We start from the raw sequence: 15,333 nt of genomic DNA, 5'->3' as shown, positions 1-15,333 counted from the left end.
CTACAAGAAAGCTGGGGCGAGACTTTTTAGGGTATGAGGTAGTGACAGGACTGGGGGGAATGGAATAAAGCTGGAAGTGGGGAGATTCAGACTGGACATGAGGAAGAAATTCTCTCCCCATGGGAGTGGTGAGAGCCTGGAATGGGTTGTCCAGGGAGGTGGTTGAGGCCCCATCCCTGGAGGTGTTTTAAGACCAGGCTGGATGAGGCTCTGGCCAGCCTGAGCTGGTGTGAGGTGTCCCTGCCCATGGCAGGGGGGTTGGAACTGGATGATCCTTGTGGTCCCTTCCAACCCTGACTGATTCTATGATTCTATTACAAGAGGAAATTGCCTGAAATTGCATCAGAGGAAGTTTAGGTTGGATATTGGGAAAAATTTCTTTGCTGCAAGAGTAGTCAGGGATTGGAACAGGTTGCCCGGGGTGATGGAGTCACCAGCCTTGAAGGTGTTCAGGAAAAGGGTGGCCATGGTATTTGAGGACATGGTTTAGTGTGCTGGTTGTGTGTTGTTGGGTTGTTCTCATTGGAGACTTGCAGGGACTTCTGGGGTGAGGCTGTATTCTCCACCAGCAGACTAAACAGATTTTGCTGCAGAAGTGCTTCCTTACCATGGTTATCAAGGGTGTCTTTAGAGCTAGTTTAGGTGTGAGTCAGTGCTGTAGTTAAAGGCCACCCTATACTCACATCTGGCAGCTCATAAGTATAGACACAAAGATCTAGTGTGGGTGTGGGTTTGGTTTTAATTCTTATTTGTGAATGCTCACCATATGCTTTGGTTCCACAGCTGGAAATGGAGAGCTGGCAGCAGGAGCAGCCTGTGGTGTTGCGAACGTGGATCATGGAATCACCTCATAACTATGAAAATAATTGCCATGAGGTCTCAGTCTTCCTGTGTCATGGGGCAACTTACTTTGAGGTGGAGTTTGATGAAAAATGTGAAACTGAACGCAGGTAATTGAATGTTGTGCTGTGTTGGATCCCAGTGTCCCTTTGCAGAGGGGCAATTCGTGTTCCGGAGCACTCAACGCAGGAAGGACATGGACCTGATGGAGTGGGTCCAGAGGAGGGCCACAAAAATGATCAGAGGGTTGGAGCACCTCTACTATGGGGATAGGCTGAGGGAGCTGCGTGTGTTCAGCCTGGAGAAGAGAAGGCTCCAGGGAGACCTAACAGCAGGGGACTAGAAGGGGCTGCAGAGGGACTGTTTGCAAAGGTCTGCAGGGACAGGATGAGAGGCAGTGGTTTGAAATAAGAGCAGAGCAGATTGAGATTGGATGTGAGGAACAAATCCTGTACCGTGAGGGTGCTGGAAAACTGCAACAGGTTGCCCAGGGAGGTGCTTGAGTTTCCATCCCTGAAAATATTCAAGGTGAGACTGGACAGGGCTCTGGGCAACCTGATCTAGTGGAGGATGTCCCTGCTGACTGCAGGGGGGTGGACTGGATGACCTTTGGAGGTCCCTTCCAACCCAGCCCATTCCCTGATTCCATGCGGTAATGAATTGCAATGTTTACAGGTATGATTACCTGGAGTTCACTGATGCCAGAGGTGCAAAAACTCGTTACGATACCAAGGTTGGCACTGAGAAGTGGCCTAAGGTGAGCACCTTGAAAGTTCTGAACTGAATGATTTCCCCAATCTTAGGAGACTCTGCTGATGATTGTGGAGAACCTGTTGTCTGAAGGGATGTGTGCTTCCCTCTCTGTGTGCGTGTGTGTGTGTTCCCTCTCAGAGGTGGGAGGCTGGAGGTGGGGAAGGGTGTCTACAGCAATGCAAATAAAAGGAGTGAATGAGTGAAGAATGCCTTTGTGGTGCTGCTCTCAAAGGATCATCATTTGTAACTATGTGTTCCAATTTACATCTGGCAATTTAAGCATTCAGATATACAAATATTTCTCAGTTCTGTATGAGACGATTTATAGACTCTATAAACATTTTGATATAGAGAATGTCTAAATCTATAAACAGAGCTTATAGCAGGAAACCATGTGGGTAAAACTTTCTGCCCTCGTCATTTTTCCCAAGGGTGGTGTTTGCTGTGGCCGTCTGCTCACATGGGAGACTTCTCTGGTGGTTAATGGCACTGGTTTCTTAAAGCTCAGTCAGCTAATGAATTCCTCATTAAGTTCTTCAGTAGAAATTGTCCCTGCTTAGCGCTGTGGGTTTCTGATGCAGATGGTGGGGGAAATCAGATCTGATAGGGTCAGAACCTAGCACTGAACCCCTACCCCTATTGCTGAAGGGAATTCATGACCCTGAAACATCTTCCTGTGATGGACGCTCGGCAAAATGACTGTTTTGTTGCTCTGTAGAAAGTGACCTTTAAGGCTGGCCCACGGCTGCAGTTTCTCTTTCACTCTGACAGCAGCAATAATGAGTGGGGCTACAAGTTCTGCGTCACCGCCTACGGCCTACCCGACGTGGCCGTGTCCTGGGGCCTGGACCTGCAGCTGCTGGTGTCGCGGCTGCTGGGGCGCCTGGCATCCCGCAGCATGGTGCCGCGCAGCCTGCGAGGTGAGTGCGCACCCAGGGAGCACGCTGCAGCTTCACTCCTGTTTGGCTCCTTCCAGGAGCTAACTCCACTGGGGCTCTAGGCTGCTGGAAATCCCCTCAGAAAATGGAGCTGCTCTTGTCTGTCTTTCTTGGCTGATGATGGAATTGAGGGGCTGGAACCTGAGGAAAGGCTGAGAGACCTGGGGCTCTTTAGTCTGGAGAAGAGCAGCCTGAGAGGGGATCTTATGAATGTACATGTCTGGAGGGTGTTGTCAAGAAGGGACCAGGCTCTTTTCAATGGTGTCCTGTGATAAGACAAGGGGCAACAGATGCAAACTAGAACCCAGGAACTTCCGCCTCCAAACGAGGAGCGTGAGGGTGCTGGAGCCCTGGAGCAAGCTGTCCAGAGAGGTTGTGGAGTCATCTTCTATGGAGACTTTCAAAACCCACCTGGATGCGTTCCTGTATCACCTGCCCTAGATGATCCTGCTTTGGTTTAAGGGTTTGGGCTCGATGATCTTCAGAGGTCCTTTCCAACCCTTAACATTCTCTGCTTTTATGGAGGACTTGCTGTATTGCTTGCCAGAGTTTGGTCACTCGTGTCTTGTGGTAAGCTTGGCTGCTCTTCCGTATGACAACGCTGAGACAGTTATGGGGATCACAGGGGCAATGGCTTGAAACTGGAGCAGGGGAAATTTAAGTCAGACATCAGGAAGATGTCTGCACAATGTCAGGAAGATTCTGCACAATGAGAATGGTGAGACACTGGAACAGGCTGCCCAGGGATGTTGTTGAGGCCCCATCCCTGGAGACATTCAAGGTCAGACTTGATGTAGCCTTGAGCAACCTGATCCAATTGGAGGTTTCCCTGCTGACTGCAGTAGAGTTGGACAGGATGACCTTGGAGGGCCCCTTCCAACCTGATGCATTCTGTGATTTCTACAATATTCACAAGCCCGTGCTAGGAAGATATGGACACATGGAAACAATCAGACTATGCTGAGTTTATGAAGTCAGAGCAGAATTTGCCCAATCTTCTGTTTCTCCTTTTAAAACCAGTGCTGTGATCCACCCAGTGGTGGTGGCATGAACACAGAGCCTGAAAGAAACCTGAAAGAAATACAGAGCTTAGAACTCCAGTAATGTAAAAGGTTTCACATGAGCATTAGGTATTGATTTCAGTTTGAATTTACCAGTGAAGTTTGGCTGATTCTAGAAGTTAAGTACCCTTGGGATCTAGGCCACTGGAAATAAGAAAAATACAAAATATGCCATTAGGAAAAGAAAAAAAAAATACTAAAAGAACTGTTTATTCTGTAGTTTCAAACCCAGAACACTTCTGGCTAGCTTCCTACATCTGAATTCATTCAACCACTGTGAGGCGGGTAAAGGAGGTTAAAGCTTGCTGCCATCAGATGGTGAGTCCTTACTTTTGAAAATCATGCAGGTGCTTACCTGGGAATTAGGGAGCTAATGGAAGTGTTCTTGTTCATAGATGGATAGAATGGTTTGAATGGGAAAAGACTACAAAGATCATCCAGTTCCACATGGGCAGGGACACCTTCCACCAGCCCTGGTCGCTCAAGGCCTCATCCAGCCTGTCCTTCCAGAGAGGAAGCATCTGCAGCCCCCTTGGGCAACCTGTTCCAGTGTCTCCCCACCCTCAGTCTCAACAATTTCTCCCTCATCTCCAGTCTCAGTCTCCACTCTTCCAGTTCAAAGCCATTGTCCCTTGTCCTGTCACTCCCAGTCCTTGTTAAAAGTCCTCCCCAGCTCTCCTGTAGCCCCTTCAGGTACTGGAAGACAACTCTAAGATCTTCCTGGAGCCTTCTCCAGGCTGAACAGCCCCAACTCTCCCAGCCTGTCTCCCTGTGAGAGTTTCTCCAGCCCTCTGGGCATCTCTGTGACCTCTGGACCTCACTGAACATTTTCTTCTTCTCTTAATATGAGCACATATTCATGGAGCCAATGCCTGTGTCTTTAGTAGGTGAAAAGCTTTTAAACTCTTGTGAATTGGGGAGGTTATGTGGTTGTAAGTACAGTGAAAAAATGTCAACTCAACTCCTCCCATAATCTAACATTGTCAGTATGAAATATTGAGCCTACCTTTAAAGAAAGGCTGCAGGACTTTCCTGCACCACATGACAGAAACAAAAGCTATGGAATGTTGCTTGATGACTTGTGCAATCTATTTGCATTTTTTCCTCCCCACTGGCTGTTTATTATTTTTTATTCTTTTCATTTTTCTGTAACAATGAACACCACCATTTAGGAACTGAGGTACCTCTTCTGAATTTCTTGCAGATCTAGGTGGTGAAGAAGAGTTGTCTCCTTTGAAAGTGACAGCAGTTCTTAATTCTCCTCTGTGGAAGCCTGTCTTCAGGCATCAGATATGTCCTGAGGCACTGCTGGGGGCCAGGCAAAGCAGTAAACTGCTCCAGGATAAAACAGAGGTATGGACACCATGGCTTTTGAGACACTGCTGTGAACTCCTCACACTTGCATTCAGACTTAGTTGATACATCCTCAAGTACATGGTGCTCTGGAGCCCAGTGACAGGACAAGGGGCAGGGGGCACAATCTGGAACCCAGGAGGTGCCATCTGAACAGGAGGAGAAAGTTGTTTGGTATGAGGGTGCTGGAGCCCTGGAGCAGGCTACCCAGAGAGGTTGTGGAGTCTCCTTCTCTGGAGAGCTTCCAAACGCCCCTGGCCCTTGTGATCCTGGGCAGCCTCATGTGAGTGACCCTTCTTTAGCAGGGGGTTGGACTGAATGCTCTTCAGCAGTGCCTTCCAATCTCCACCATTCTGGGATTCTGTGAAGTTGTTGTCTGTTTCATTCAGTTGCCAAGGATGAGAGGAACTGTTGGTCTGTGCCCTTTGAGTTCCCATTTTCATAGACTCATGGACTCAATGATCTCCAGAGGTCCCTTCCTGACCATTCTATGATTCTATAAAATGGTTGGGAGAGACCTTCAGAGATACTTCCTTCACCTTCATTAGATCATCTCACATTAGATCAGGTTGCTCAGCTGCAGCAGATACACTGCAAGTTGACTTAATTGTAGAATTGAGCTGCAACAACATTTCAGCTGCTATGAACCTGAATACTCTCTACCCTTCTTTGCAGGCCAGGAGCCCTCTCCCAGACGACTGCCGTCACTTTCTTATTGACTTTGCAAAATCAGATCCTGCCCAGGACTTCAGTGGGCAAAAATCTGAACTTTTCAAAGGACTTACACAGGCATGTAAAAAACAGACCCCAAAGACAGATATAGTTGCTGGTTCTACTGTTGATCAAGCTGTGAACTCCACATTTGCTGCTTTGGTGTATCTCACTCCAGAGTTATATGAGAAGCTTCAAAAATATGGTAACTCTAATATTAGACTATCTTAATAATGGAGGCTTAGAGCTTGTAAAGGCTATCTTAGAGTTCAGTCTAGAAACTTTGAACCATCAGCAGAGTTTAAAACGTGTACAATGAAGTCATTCCTTAGGTAGCTTGGGGAGGCTTGCTTCTGGAGGGTTTGGGGTTTGTTACTGTAAGCATTTATCTTCAGAACTCTGTCCAAATACTAATCACATCTTCACAGATGGCATTGTGTTGGAAGGAACCCTCAAAGGTCATCCTGTCCAACCCCCCTGCAGTTGGCAGGGGCACCTCCAACCTGATCAGGCTGCCCAGGGCCACAAGAAGGCTGATCTTGAATGGCTCCAGGGATGTGGCCTCCATCACACCCCTGGGCAACCTGTTCCAGTGTCTCACCACCCTCTTCCTGATGTCCAACCTAACTCTGCCCTGCTCCAGTTTCAAACCATTGTCCCTCATCCTGTCACTCCCAGCCCTTGTCAAAAGTCCCTCCCCAGCTCTCCTGGAGCCCCTTCAGGTACTGGAAGGCTGCTCTGAGGTCTCCCTGGAGCCTTCTCTTCTCCAGGCTGAACAGCCCCTACTCTCCCAGTCCCCATAGGGGAGGTTCTCCAGCCCTCTGATAGTCACAGCTGTTCATAACTATCATAAACTATTGGCTAAGCCTTAGAAAAATGTACCTAGAAAGTAGTGATGTCCTCTGGAGTTTGAATTCAGTGTGGTTCCCAGTGATTAGAGATTCTTACATCGTTTTCTGCTTTTTCCTTTCTCTCTTGTAAAAAGCCAGAACCAACTTAGACTTTTTTTGAAATGCTGGGAGCAGAGGAGGTTTAAATTACTTCCCAAAACATTATGCTGTGGAAACATACCTTGGTATCCTCAAAACAGATCAATTTTTTTTTTAAATTTGTTTCTAAATCATAGAGTCATAGAACTGCTTAGGGTGGAAAGGGCCTTAGCTCCTAACCTGAGTGATGTCCCTTGGAGTACAATTTGCTAATTTTCAATAGAGACAGTGAACAACTTTTGAACTTGCAGATCTTTCCTTTAAGCTCATTGATGTGTTTGAGGTGTTAGCTAACAAAGGTGTCTCTTGGTTTTGAAAAGTTTCAGTTTAGTCTTCCACTTTCTGTCATGCCTTTGGAGCTAAACATCTTCCATTTTGAGCTGTGAAATGATTGACACAGAGACTGACTCAGTGACTGCAGTGGGTATTGCCTGTAGTTGTTTTGTAGACTTGTAGAATTGTTTGGGTTGGGAAAGCCCTCTAAGGTCATCCAGACCAACCCTCAACCCAACACCACGTTGGCCACTAAACCATGTCCCCAAGTGCCATGGCCGCACTTTTCTGGAACACCTCCAGATGAGGGCTTCACTACCTCCCTGGGGACCCTGTTCTAATCTCTGACCACTCTTGCAGCAAAGAAATTTTTCTGGTATCCAATCTAAACCTCCTCTGGTGCAACGTGAGGCCATTTTCTGAGTAAGATTGAAAGCTGTGGTAGCTCAGGGAAATACTGAGTGGATAAGGGTCTGTCCATCCTGATAATGAAGCTTGCTGGGGCAGGCTAATTTCAGGACCCTTGTTCACCTCTGCCATGTGAAGCATGTACAGTTGGTGAAAAATAAATAAATAAGAGAATGGGAAGACCCTAAAAAGAAGAGTCATTGTCAGGCCAGTTGGAATGGAAACATGAGCCAGCAATGGTCACTAGCAGCCCAGGAACCAACCATGTCCTGGGCTGCATCCAAAGCAGGGAGAGCAGCAGGACAGGGAGGGGATTCTGCTCCTCTGCTCTGCTCTGCTGACCCCACCTGCAGCACTGCCTCTGGTTCTGGGGCCCCCAGAACTGAAGGACTGGACAGGATTCAGAGGAGGCCACAAAGATTATCAGAGGCCTGGAGAACCTTTCCTGTGGGGACAGCTTGGAGAAGAGAAGGCTCCAGGGAGACCTTAGAGCAACCTTCCAGTACCTGAAGGGGCTCCAGGAGAGCTGGGGAGGGACTTTTGACAAGGGCTGGGAGTGCCAGGATGAGGGACAATGGCTTTGAGCTGGGAGAGGGGAGGTTGAGACTGGAGATGAGGAGGAAATTGTTGAGAGTGAGGGTGGGGAAAGACTGGAACAGGTTGCCCAGAGAGGCTGCCTGGAGGTGTTCAAGGCCATGTTGGATGAGGCCTTGAGCAACCTGTGCTGGTGGGAGGTGTCCCTGCCCATGGTAGGAAGTTGGAACTGGATGATCTTTAAGGTCCTTTCCAACCCAAGCAATTCTGGCCAACCTGGTCTGGTTGAGGATGCCCCTGCTTTACTGCAGAGGAGTTGGACTAGATGACTTTTGGAGGTCCCTTCCACCCCAGGCCATTCTATGAAACTGTTTTGTCAAGACTTTAATATTTGTGAATTGATCTTGAGAGTCCATTCCAGAAATACATAGCATGCAATACTGGGGAGAAATATTCATAACTGAAGAGATCTGTTGAGCTTTGGGTTTCTACTGAGGATGTCTTGATCATTCAGGGAGCAGTCTGCATTAGTGATGCTTGCGTCTGTAGGGAGAGGGTTTTATTCTTCATGATTAATGAAGTCCCACAAGGCCAAGGGTAGAGTCTTGCATCTGGGAAAGTACAATCCCATAGACCAGGATAAGCTGGGGATTGACCTTTTGGAGAGCTGTGAAGGGGAAAGGGACCTGGGGTGCTGGTGGCCAGAAGGATGCCCATGAGACAGCAAAGTGTCCTTGTGGCCAAGAGGGTCAAGGGCATTGTGGGGTGGATTAGAAGTGCTGTGGTGAGTAGGGTGAGAGACGTTCTCCTGCCCCTCTGCTCTGCCCTGGTGAGGCCACATCTGGAATATTGTGTCCAGTTCTGGGCCCCTCAGCTCAAGAAGGACCTCAGGGAACCGCTTGAGAGAGTCCAGCACAAAGCCACAAAGCTGCTGCAGGCAGTGGAACATCTCCCTGTGAGGACAGGCTGAGGGAGCTGGGGCTCTTTAGCTTGCAGCAGAGGAGCCTGAGGGGTGCCTTCACTGCTGGTGATAAAGATGTGCAGGGCAGTGTGGGGAGGATGGAGCCAGGCTCTGCTCAGGGATGTCCCAGGACAGGACAAGGGGCACTAGGGGCAAGCTGGAGCAGAGGAGGTGCCATGGGAACAGGAGGGAAAACTTTGTCACTGTGAGGGTGCCAGAGCCTGGAGCAGGCTGCCCAAAAATGTTGTGGAATCTCCTTCTCTGGAGACATTTCACAACGCGCCTGGATGTGTTCCTGGGTGATCCTGATCTGGCAGGGGGGTTAGACTCAATGATCTCTGGAGGTTCCTTCCAACTCTCTACCATTCTGTGGTGATTGCAGGCATCAGGTTTTGGGAAGAGACAAGAAAGATTTCATAGCTGAACTTTGCAAATTACTCTGTCCAGGTGCAGTGTATGTATTTAAAGCATATGAAACTTGGCAGGGTTTTATATTCCCTGTTTTCCTTCCAGCTGTAATTTCAAGTATTGACTGAAAGACAAAGGGCAGGCTCTAGCATAGCTGTAGTTAAATAGTCCATCTGTTGAAAAGGGAGCTGTAAATAAACAAGATTCTTCTTTTTCTTCTTTCCAGTCAACAGTGGAGGCAAAGTGCCTTTGAGTGATGACTTTGCACAAGTGTATTCCCTGGCTGATTCCATTAGAATCTGGATGGTAAGATCACTCAGCAGGGTGTCTGATTCCTGGCATTTACCTGAATATTTCCTGATGCAGGGTTCAGGAGTTGAGTGGAACCATGGTTTTGTCTCAGTGATTCTAAGCCAGGTGTTGTAGGAAGAAGATAAACTCACCTCTAAGCTTTGAGCATATCTGAATTAATGCTTCCCTTAGCCCCACATTTGTCATCAGGGGTATTTGAGCCTCAATTTGTCTCAAAATAAGTTAAATTTGTGTTATTTTTCAGCAAGAGTGTATGGTTAATTAGGAAGGTTCTTTGATAGCAGTTGGAGTTCTTCTGAGGTGTAGCATAGGAATCAATCTGCCTTGAAGCCCCTTCTAAGTAAAGCAGTGCTAAGAGAACAGGAAGAAGTTGCTGCTTTGAGCAAGGGACTGGCTTCAGCTCAGAGTGTTTTGCGTGGAATTTTCCTTGAAGCAAGCCTCGTGTCAGGAGCTGGTGTCAGCAGCTCACAGTGGTGAGAAGTGGCTGTGCCATCCCCTGCAGCTACAGAGAGCCAAAGCTCACTGAGATTTGTCCAGCCTGCAGGAGATTCTGAATGTCACAACCAGGAGGCCTCTGAGAACAGCTAACTCAGTGGCCTATCTTTCAGCTACTCCTGTGCCCCACTTGGATGTGGGCTGGCCAAATGAACTGTTCTAGTATCTTATGTCCTACTCCCTTCTTTTTCTTGCCTACAAGAACTCCTGGCAGCTTGATGCTGCAGGGGTGCAGGGACTGCAGGTGTTTGGTTGGATGAGTGACTGCCCTGTGCCTGCTGCAGGGTGGGGGATGTTTGCATCTGGCAGTCCCCTCTGGTTGTACAACACACACAGACAGCTTTGGGAGAATCTTAGCTCATGGCTGGCTTTCTCTCTTCTGAGAAGTGGGGGTACAGGGGAAGCCTTCTTTTTCTTGGAGGGCTCTTGCTCATCCAGTCACTAGAGAAGGAGGGGTCTCAGCCTGCAAGCCTTGAGTGTCTTGGTGTAAGGCTGTTGGATCAGCTTTTTTGGACTCCTGGATGTTTTGTTCTGCACTAGAGGATGGTGCTGTCATCTATTCCTGAGATTAAATTCATTTAGTGCACTGCAGCCTTCAGAGATATACATGGGAGTCAGATTTTTCTATTTTAACATCCTGTCTGCAGTTGGAAATGAAGCAGAAGTCCCTGATGAGCAGAGGCAGTGACACTGAGGAGAAGCAGAATGCAGAAGCAAGCGAGATGAACCCAGAAACTCTTGGTAAGTGCTACCTTTCCCGATGAATAAACATCCCAGGGAGCTTAGTGAAGCATGACCTTGCAAATCCTGCCCATTGTATTTGCTACAAAAAGTAATTCAGCAGCTGGGTTCACTCTTTAATGCCACATCCATGACAGGAAGTTGTGGATGAGAGAGCAATGTGCCATTGTGGCTAGGAGGGCCAATGGTATCCTGCAGTACAGTAGGAGTGTGACCACAGGTCAAGGGAGGTTCTCTAGCCCCTCTACTCTGCCCTGGTGAGGACTCATCTGGAGTATGGGGTCCATCTCTTGGCTCACCACTGCCAGAGAGACAGGGAACTACTAGAGAGAGTCCAGGAGAGCCTAAAAGAATGATTAAGGGAACAGAACATCTCTCTTGTGAGGAAAGGCTGAGGGACCTGGGGCTCGTTAGCCTGGAGAAGAGAAGGCTGAGAGGGGACCTTATCAATATCTATAAATACCTGAGGGGTGGGTGGTGCCAGACTCTTTTCAGTGGTGCCCAGTGACAGGACAAGGAACAAGTACAAGCTGGAACCCAGGAGGTTCCATATGAACAGGAGAAACTTGTTTAGGGTGAGGGTGCTGGAAGCCTGGAGCAGGCTGCCCAGAGACGTTGTGGAGTCTCCTTGTGTGGAGAGCTTCCAACCCTCCTGGCTGTTGTGATCCTGAGCAAGCTGCTGTGGGTGCCCTGCTCTAGCAGGGGGTTGCACTGGGTTATCTCCAGAGGTCCCTTTCAACCCCACTGTTGTGTGTAATTAAGGGCTAAAGCAGTGTACAGTCCAGGAACTACCTGGCACTGAAGTCTGTTCTTTGCAGAAGTAGCACACAAGAAACTGCTGCAGGGAGTGATCTCTCTCTTGGGTCACCTGGTTCTGAACTTCCTTTATTTTTGCAGATGTTTATTGCTGCACTTAACAGATGTTAGAATAGCAGATGGTTGCTCTTAGAATAAAATATGTTCTCAGTGACTGCTGTGTGCTTTCTCTGGTTCAGAGGGATTGTTCAAATGTAGCATTTGGAAATCCAGACTTCAGTACCTGATTGTCTCATGATCAATAGAGTTGGGAACACAGGACTTGTTAGGTGACTTAGCTCAGAGAAAACAGGAGAAATTACTTCCTTCCTAAACAGAAGCTCACAAGTTTTGTCTTTTATTGTCATCGTGTTAACTCCTCCAATTTTTGTGTTGCAGCAAAACTTTGCATGCAGAAGAGCCTTTTGTTGCTGAATTTTTTGCCTGTAAGAGCAAAGATTGAAGATTCTGCCCCAGACAGTTTGGGAGCCCAAGATATTGATGACATCCAAAAGGATGTCAGTGAGAAGTGCCAAAGGAAAGGGTCTCTTGTGGACACGGACTTCCAGGCAGCACACTCGCCGTCTTCCAGCGGAGGCACTCAACCTGTTTCAAAAGACAGGAGCCAAATGACACACTCTGACACAAAGATAAAACAAGTTCCAGACCCCCTCCCAACAGAGGAAGCTGTTCATAGCAAGCCTGTGGAGCATGCAGCTTCACAACAAGAAGATGTGGCATCACCTCCTTCCACCCCCACACGAAAATCACAGCTCAGCCGAGGAAGGCTGAGGCTGCTGTCCTTTAGATCCATGGAGGAGCCCAGAGCTCTGCCCACTGTGAAGGAGAAATATCCTATGTTGAAAAGCATCCTGGACTTCATAAAGGATCAGTCCCTCTCACATGAAAGGTGAGCAAATTGAAAATCAGTTGGGCAGGAAGGGACCTTTAAAGCTCATCCAGTTCCAACCCCCTGCTGTGGGCAGGGACACCTCCCACCCAGGTTGCTCAAGACCTCACACAGCCTTGAACACCTTGAACACCTCCAGGGAGGGGGCAGACATAGCCTCCCTGGGAAACCTGTTCCAGTCTCTCCCCACCCTCACTCTCAAGAATTTCTTCCTCCTCTCCAGCCTCAATCTCCCCTCTCCCAGCTCAAGTCCATTGTCCCTCATTCTGGCACTCCCAGCCTTTGCCCAAAGTCCTTCCCCAGCTCTCCTGAAGCCCCTTTCAGGTACTGGGAAGCTGCTCTAAGGTCTCCCTGGAGCCTTCCCTTCTCCAGGCTGAACAACCCCAACTACCTCAGCTTTTCCCCATAGAAGAGGTTCTTCAGCCCTCTAATCATCCAAAAGTTCCATGTCCTTTTTGTGCTGTGGGCACTAGAGCTGGACACTTTGTTCCAGGTGGTGTCTCACAAGAGCAGAGTAGAGGAGGAGCATCACCTCCCTCTTCCTCCTGGTCACCTGTCTTTGGATGCAGCCCAAGATACATTAAAATATAGAAGATTAAAATATCTTCAGACCTTTTAAGGTGGAATAAATCAACTTTTATCTGCAAATTGGCAATAAAAACAGTTTTGTACATCAATAGTTGTCAGGTTTGTGTGTCAGGCTTCAGTTACTCACAGCTGTGTGTGGGTTATAGATTGGTTCACTTCTATCACACAAAACTTCAGAATGTGAAAATCATTTCCTTGGCTGTTTCTTGTCTTGTTTCTTGAGATCTGTTTGCAGAGGCATTTTGCTGCTTCTCTCCAAACAGCCAAAAATGGTCTAGCAGTACTGGAAATTCTTGGTACCAAATACAGAGTGGCTGAATCCCTCATTAAATTTTCTGGCATTCTGAAAATGGAAGTCAGGAGAGGTTTCCAGTCCTCACCACCTGTTTTAGGCTATGTGGCTTGGACTGGAAGTGCTACATTCTGCTTGAGGCTTTCTCACTGCACCTGCAATACACCACTGCTGAAACAAAGTTGAAAATACAGATAGCAAACTCTTGCTGAACCACTTGAGTAATTCTGCAGTTGTATGTTATTTGGGTTATTTTAAGCACTGTGTTTTGAAGTCCTCATAGATGGGGTTTTGTTCTTTGGGGATTTGGTGGGCTTTTTTCTTTGGTGTGGTTTTGTATTGGTTTTTTTTTTTATCTTCTCAGTGTTTTAAAGGTTCTTTCTTTGAGAAAATCCCAAGGGCAGAGTATTCTGGAAGTGCTCAAGACAACTCGCCAGTGCCTAGACTTGCTGGGGCAGCCCCACTGTTTCCATCCCCCCTGTGTGCTTTTCCTTCTGGAGCTTCTTGCCTGTCAGAAAGATTTTACAAAGTAAGTAATGTCTCAGCTGTGTGATTTCATGTGTCAGGCTTGTGTTCCTCCAGGCATGAAGAGTGAAAACAGCATAAAGTTAACGGTCTTCAGTCATAGAATCCCAGACTGATTTAGTTGGGAAGAGATCTTTCAAGCTCATCCAGTCCAACCCCCTGCACTGAGCAGGGACATCCCCAACCAGAGCAGGTTGCTCACAGCCCCAAACAGCCTGACCTGCAATGGTTCCAGCCATGGGACATCTGCTACCTCTCTGGGCACCCTGAGCCAGGCTCTCCCCTCCCTCAGTGTCAAACATTTCTCCTTTCTCTCCACTCTCAATCTCCCTCTTTGAGTTCAAACCACCCCCCCTTGTCCTGTCCCAACAGGCCCTGCTCCAAAGTCTGTCCCCAGCTTTCTTACAGTCCCCATGTGGATGATAAAAATACAACCTGAGGATTATTTTGTAGGCTGCTATGCATTCATTAAAGAATAATCATTAATGATACCAGGGGGTATCATGGAGTTGAATCACAGCCTGGATCCCTAGAAACACCTTTACAATTCAACCAGGTGTCAGAAGACGAAGAGTCTTCAGTTAATGCTTTAGTTTAAGTTGCTGTCTAATTCTAGGTTGGTTTCCTTCTTGTCCAGTAAAGTTCTGGTGATCTAACCATTTGACTTGTCACTCTCTCTTCACTGCATATTGGTCATTTTTGTGAGCTGAACTTTGTGATCCAGAGTCATGCCTGGCTTGGGCTTGCAAAAGCCCTTTCAGCTCATCCAGCCCAACCGTTCTCTGACTCTGCCAAGGCTGCTGCTAACCCATGGCCCTCAGCACCACATCTCTGCCTCTTCGAAATACCTCCAAAGTGTTTAAATCAATCTAATCCCTGTGTGGCAGAAATGCTACCTTCCCAGACCAGTGCATGACCCATCTTGTTGATCAAGCATTTGCTTGTTCGTGAATCTTCTCACCTCTGTCTGTGATCCCTGCCAAGAGGAATGTTCCTGTGGGTGCTACACTCATGCACCAAAGCCTAGAGTGATGGATGTGCCAGCTGAGCTCTGCAGTGCAGTTAGCTGTGCACCATGTGGAGGCCATGCCCATAGACACCACACCCAGCTGGAAGATGATACCATGCATGTGCAGTTGTTGTTCTAAGGAAGGGTTTTGATGTGCAGTTAGAAAGAACCACAACTAGAAAGCAGCATCTCAAAGCAGGAGGTACTCTGTGCTCATGAACTTATGTCTGATTAGGTCCTGTCTGAACTCTGTGGGCTGCCTTCTCACTTGCCAAGAGGTTTTTATGTTCATCTTACCTGATTTCTTTTAAGATCTTGTTGAGAATTTGTGAAACACTTTTATTATCTGAAGGAATGTTCTAGCATCAGTGCCATGGAATATTCTCTTTGCCTGTTTTGGTTTAACTTCTGACCCCTGAACAAGGCTTCCTTTCCTG

General features: G+C 47.7%; 1 protein-coding gene across 1 annotated transcript in view; it reads left to right on the top strand.

The window, feature by feature from the left end:
• The window catches only part of ZZEF1 (zinc finger ZZ-type and EF-hand domain containing 1), a 90,063-nt gene that overhangs the window by 35,753 nt on the left and 38,977 nt on the right, over positions 1–15,333 (top strand). Inside the window, exons 22-30 of the mRNA XM_054394387.1 lie at positions 784–950; positions 1,516–1,597; positions 2,312–2,513; positions 4,797–4,945; positions 5,621–5,861; positions 9,456–9,535; positions 10,684–10,777; positions 11,972–12,482; positions 13,727–13,891. Of these exons, the coding sequence (XP_054250362.1) occupies positions 784–950; positions 1,516–1,597; positions 2,312–2,513; positions 4,797–4,945; positions 5,621–5,861; positions 9,456–9,535; positions 10,684–10,777; positions 11,972–12,482; positions 13,727–13,891 (1,691 nt within the window). The remainder of the gene's footprint in view (positions 1–783; positions 951–1,515; positions 1,598–2,311; positions 2,514–4,796; positions 4,946–5,620; positions 5,862–9,455; positions 9,536–10,683; positions 10,778–11,971; positions 12,483–13,726; positions 13,892–15,333) is intronic.

This window comes from Indicator indicator, chromosome 30 (genome assembly GCF_027791375.1).
Source record: "Indicator indicator isolate 239-I01 chromosome 30, UM_Iind_1.1, whole genome shotgun sequence".
Lineage (NCBI taxonomy): Eukaryota > Metazoa > Chordata > Aves > Piciformes > Indicatoridae > Indicator > Indicator indicator.
The sequence above is the reverse complement of the archived record's forward strand: the minus strand, read 5'-3'. Positions and strand labels throughout refer to the sequence as shown.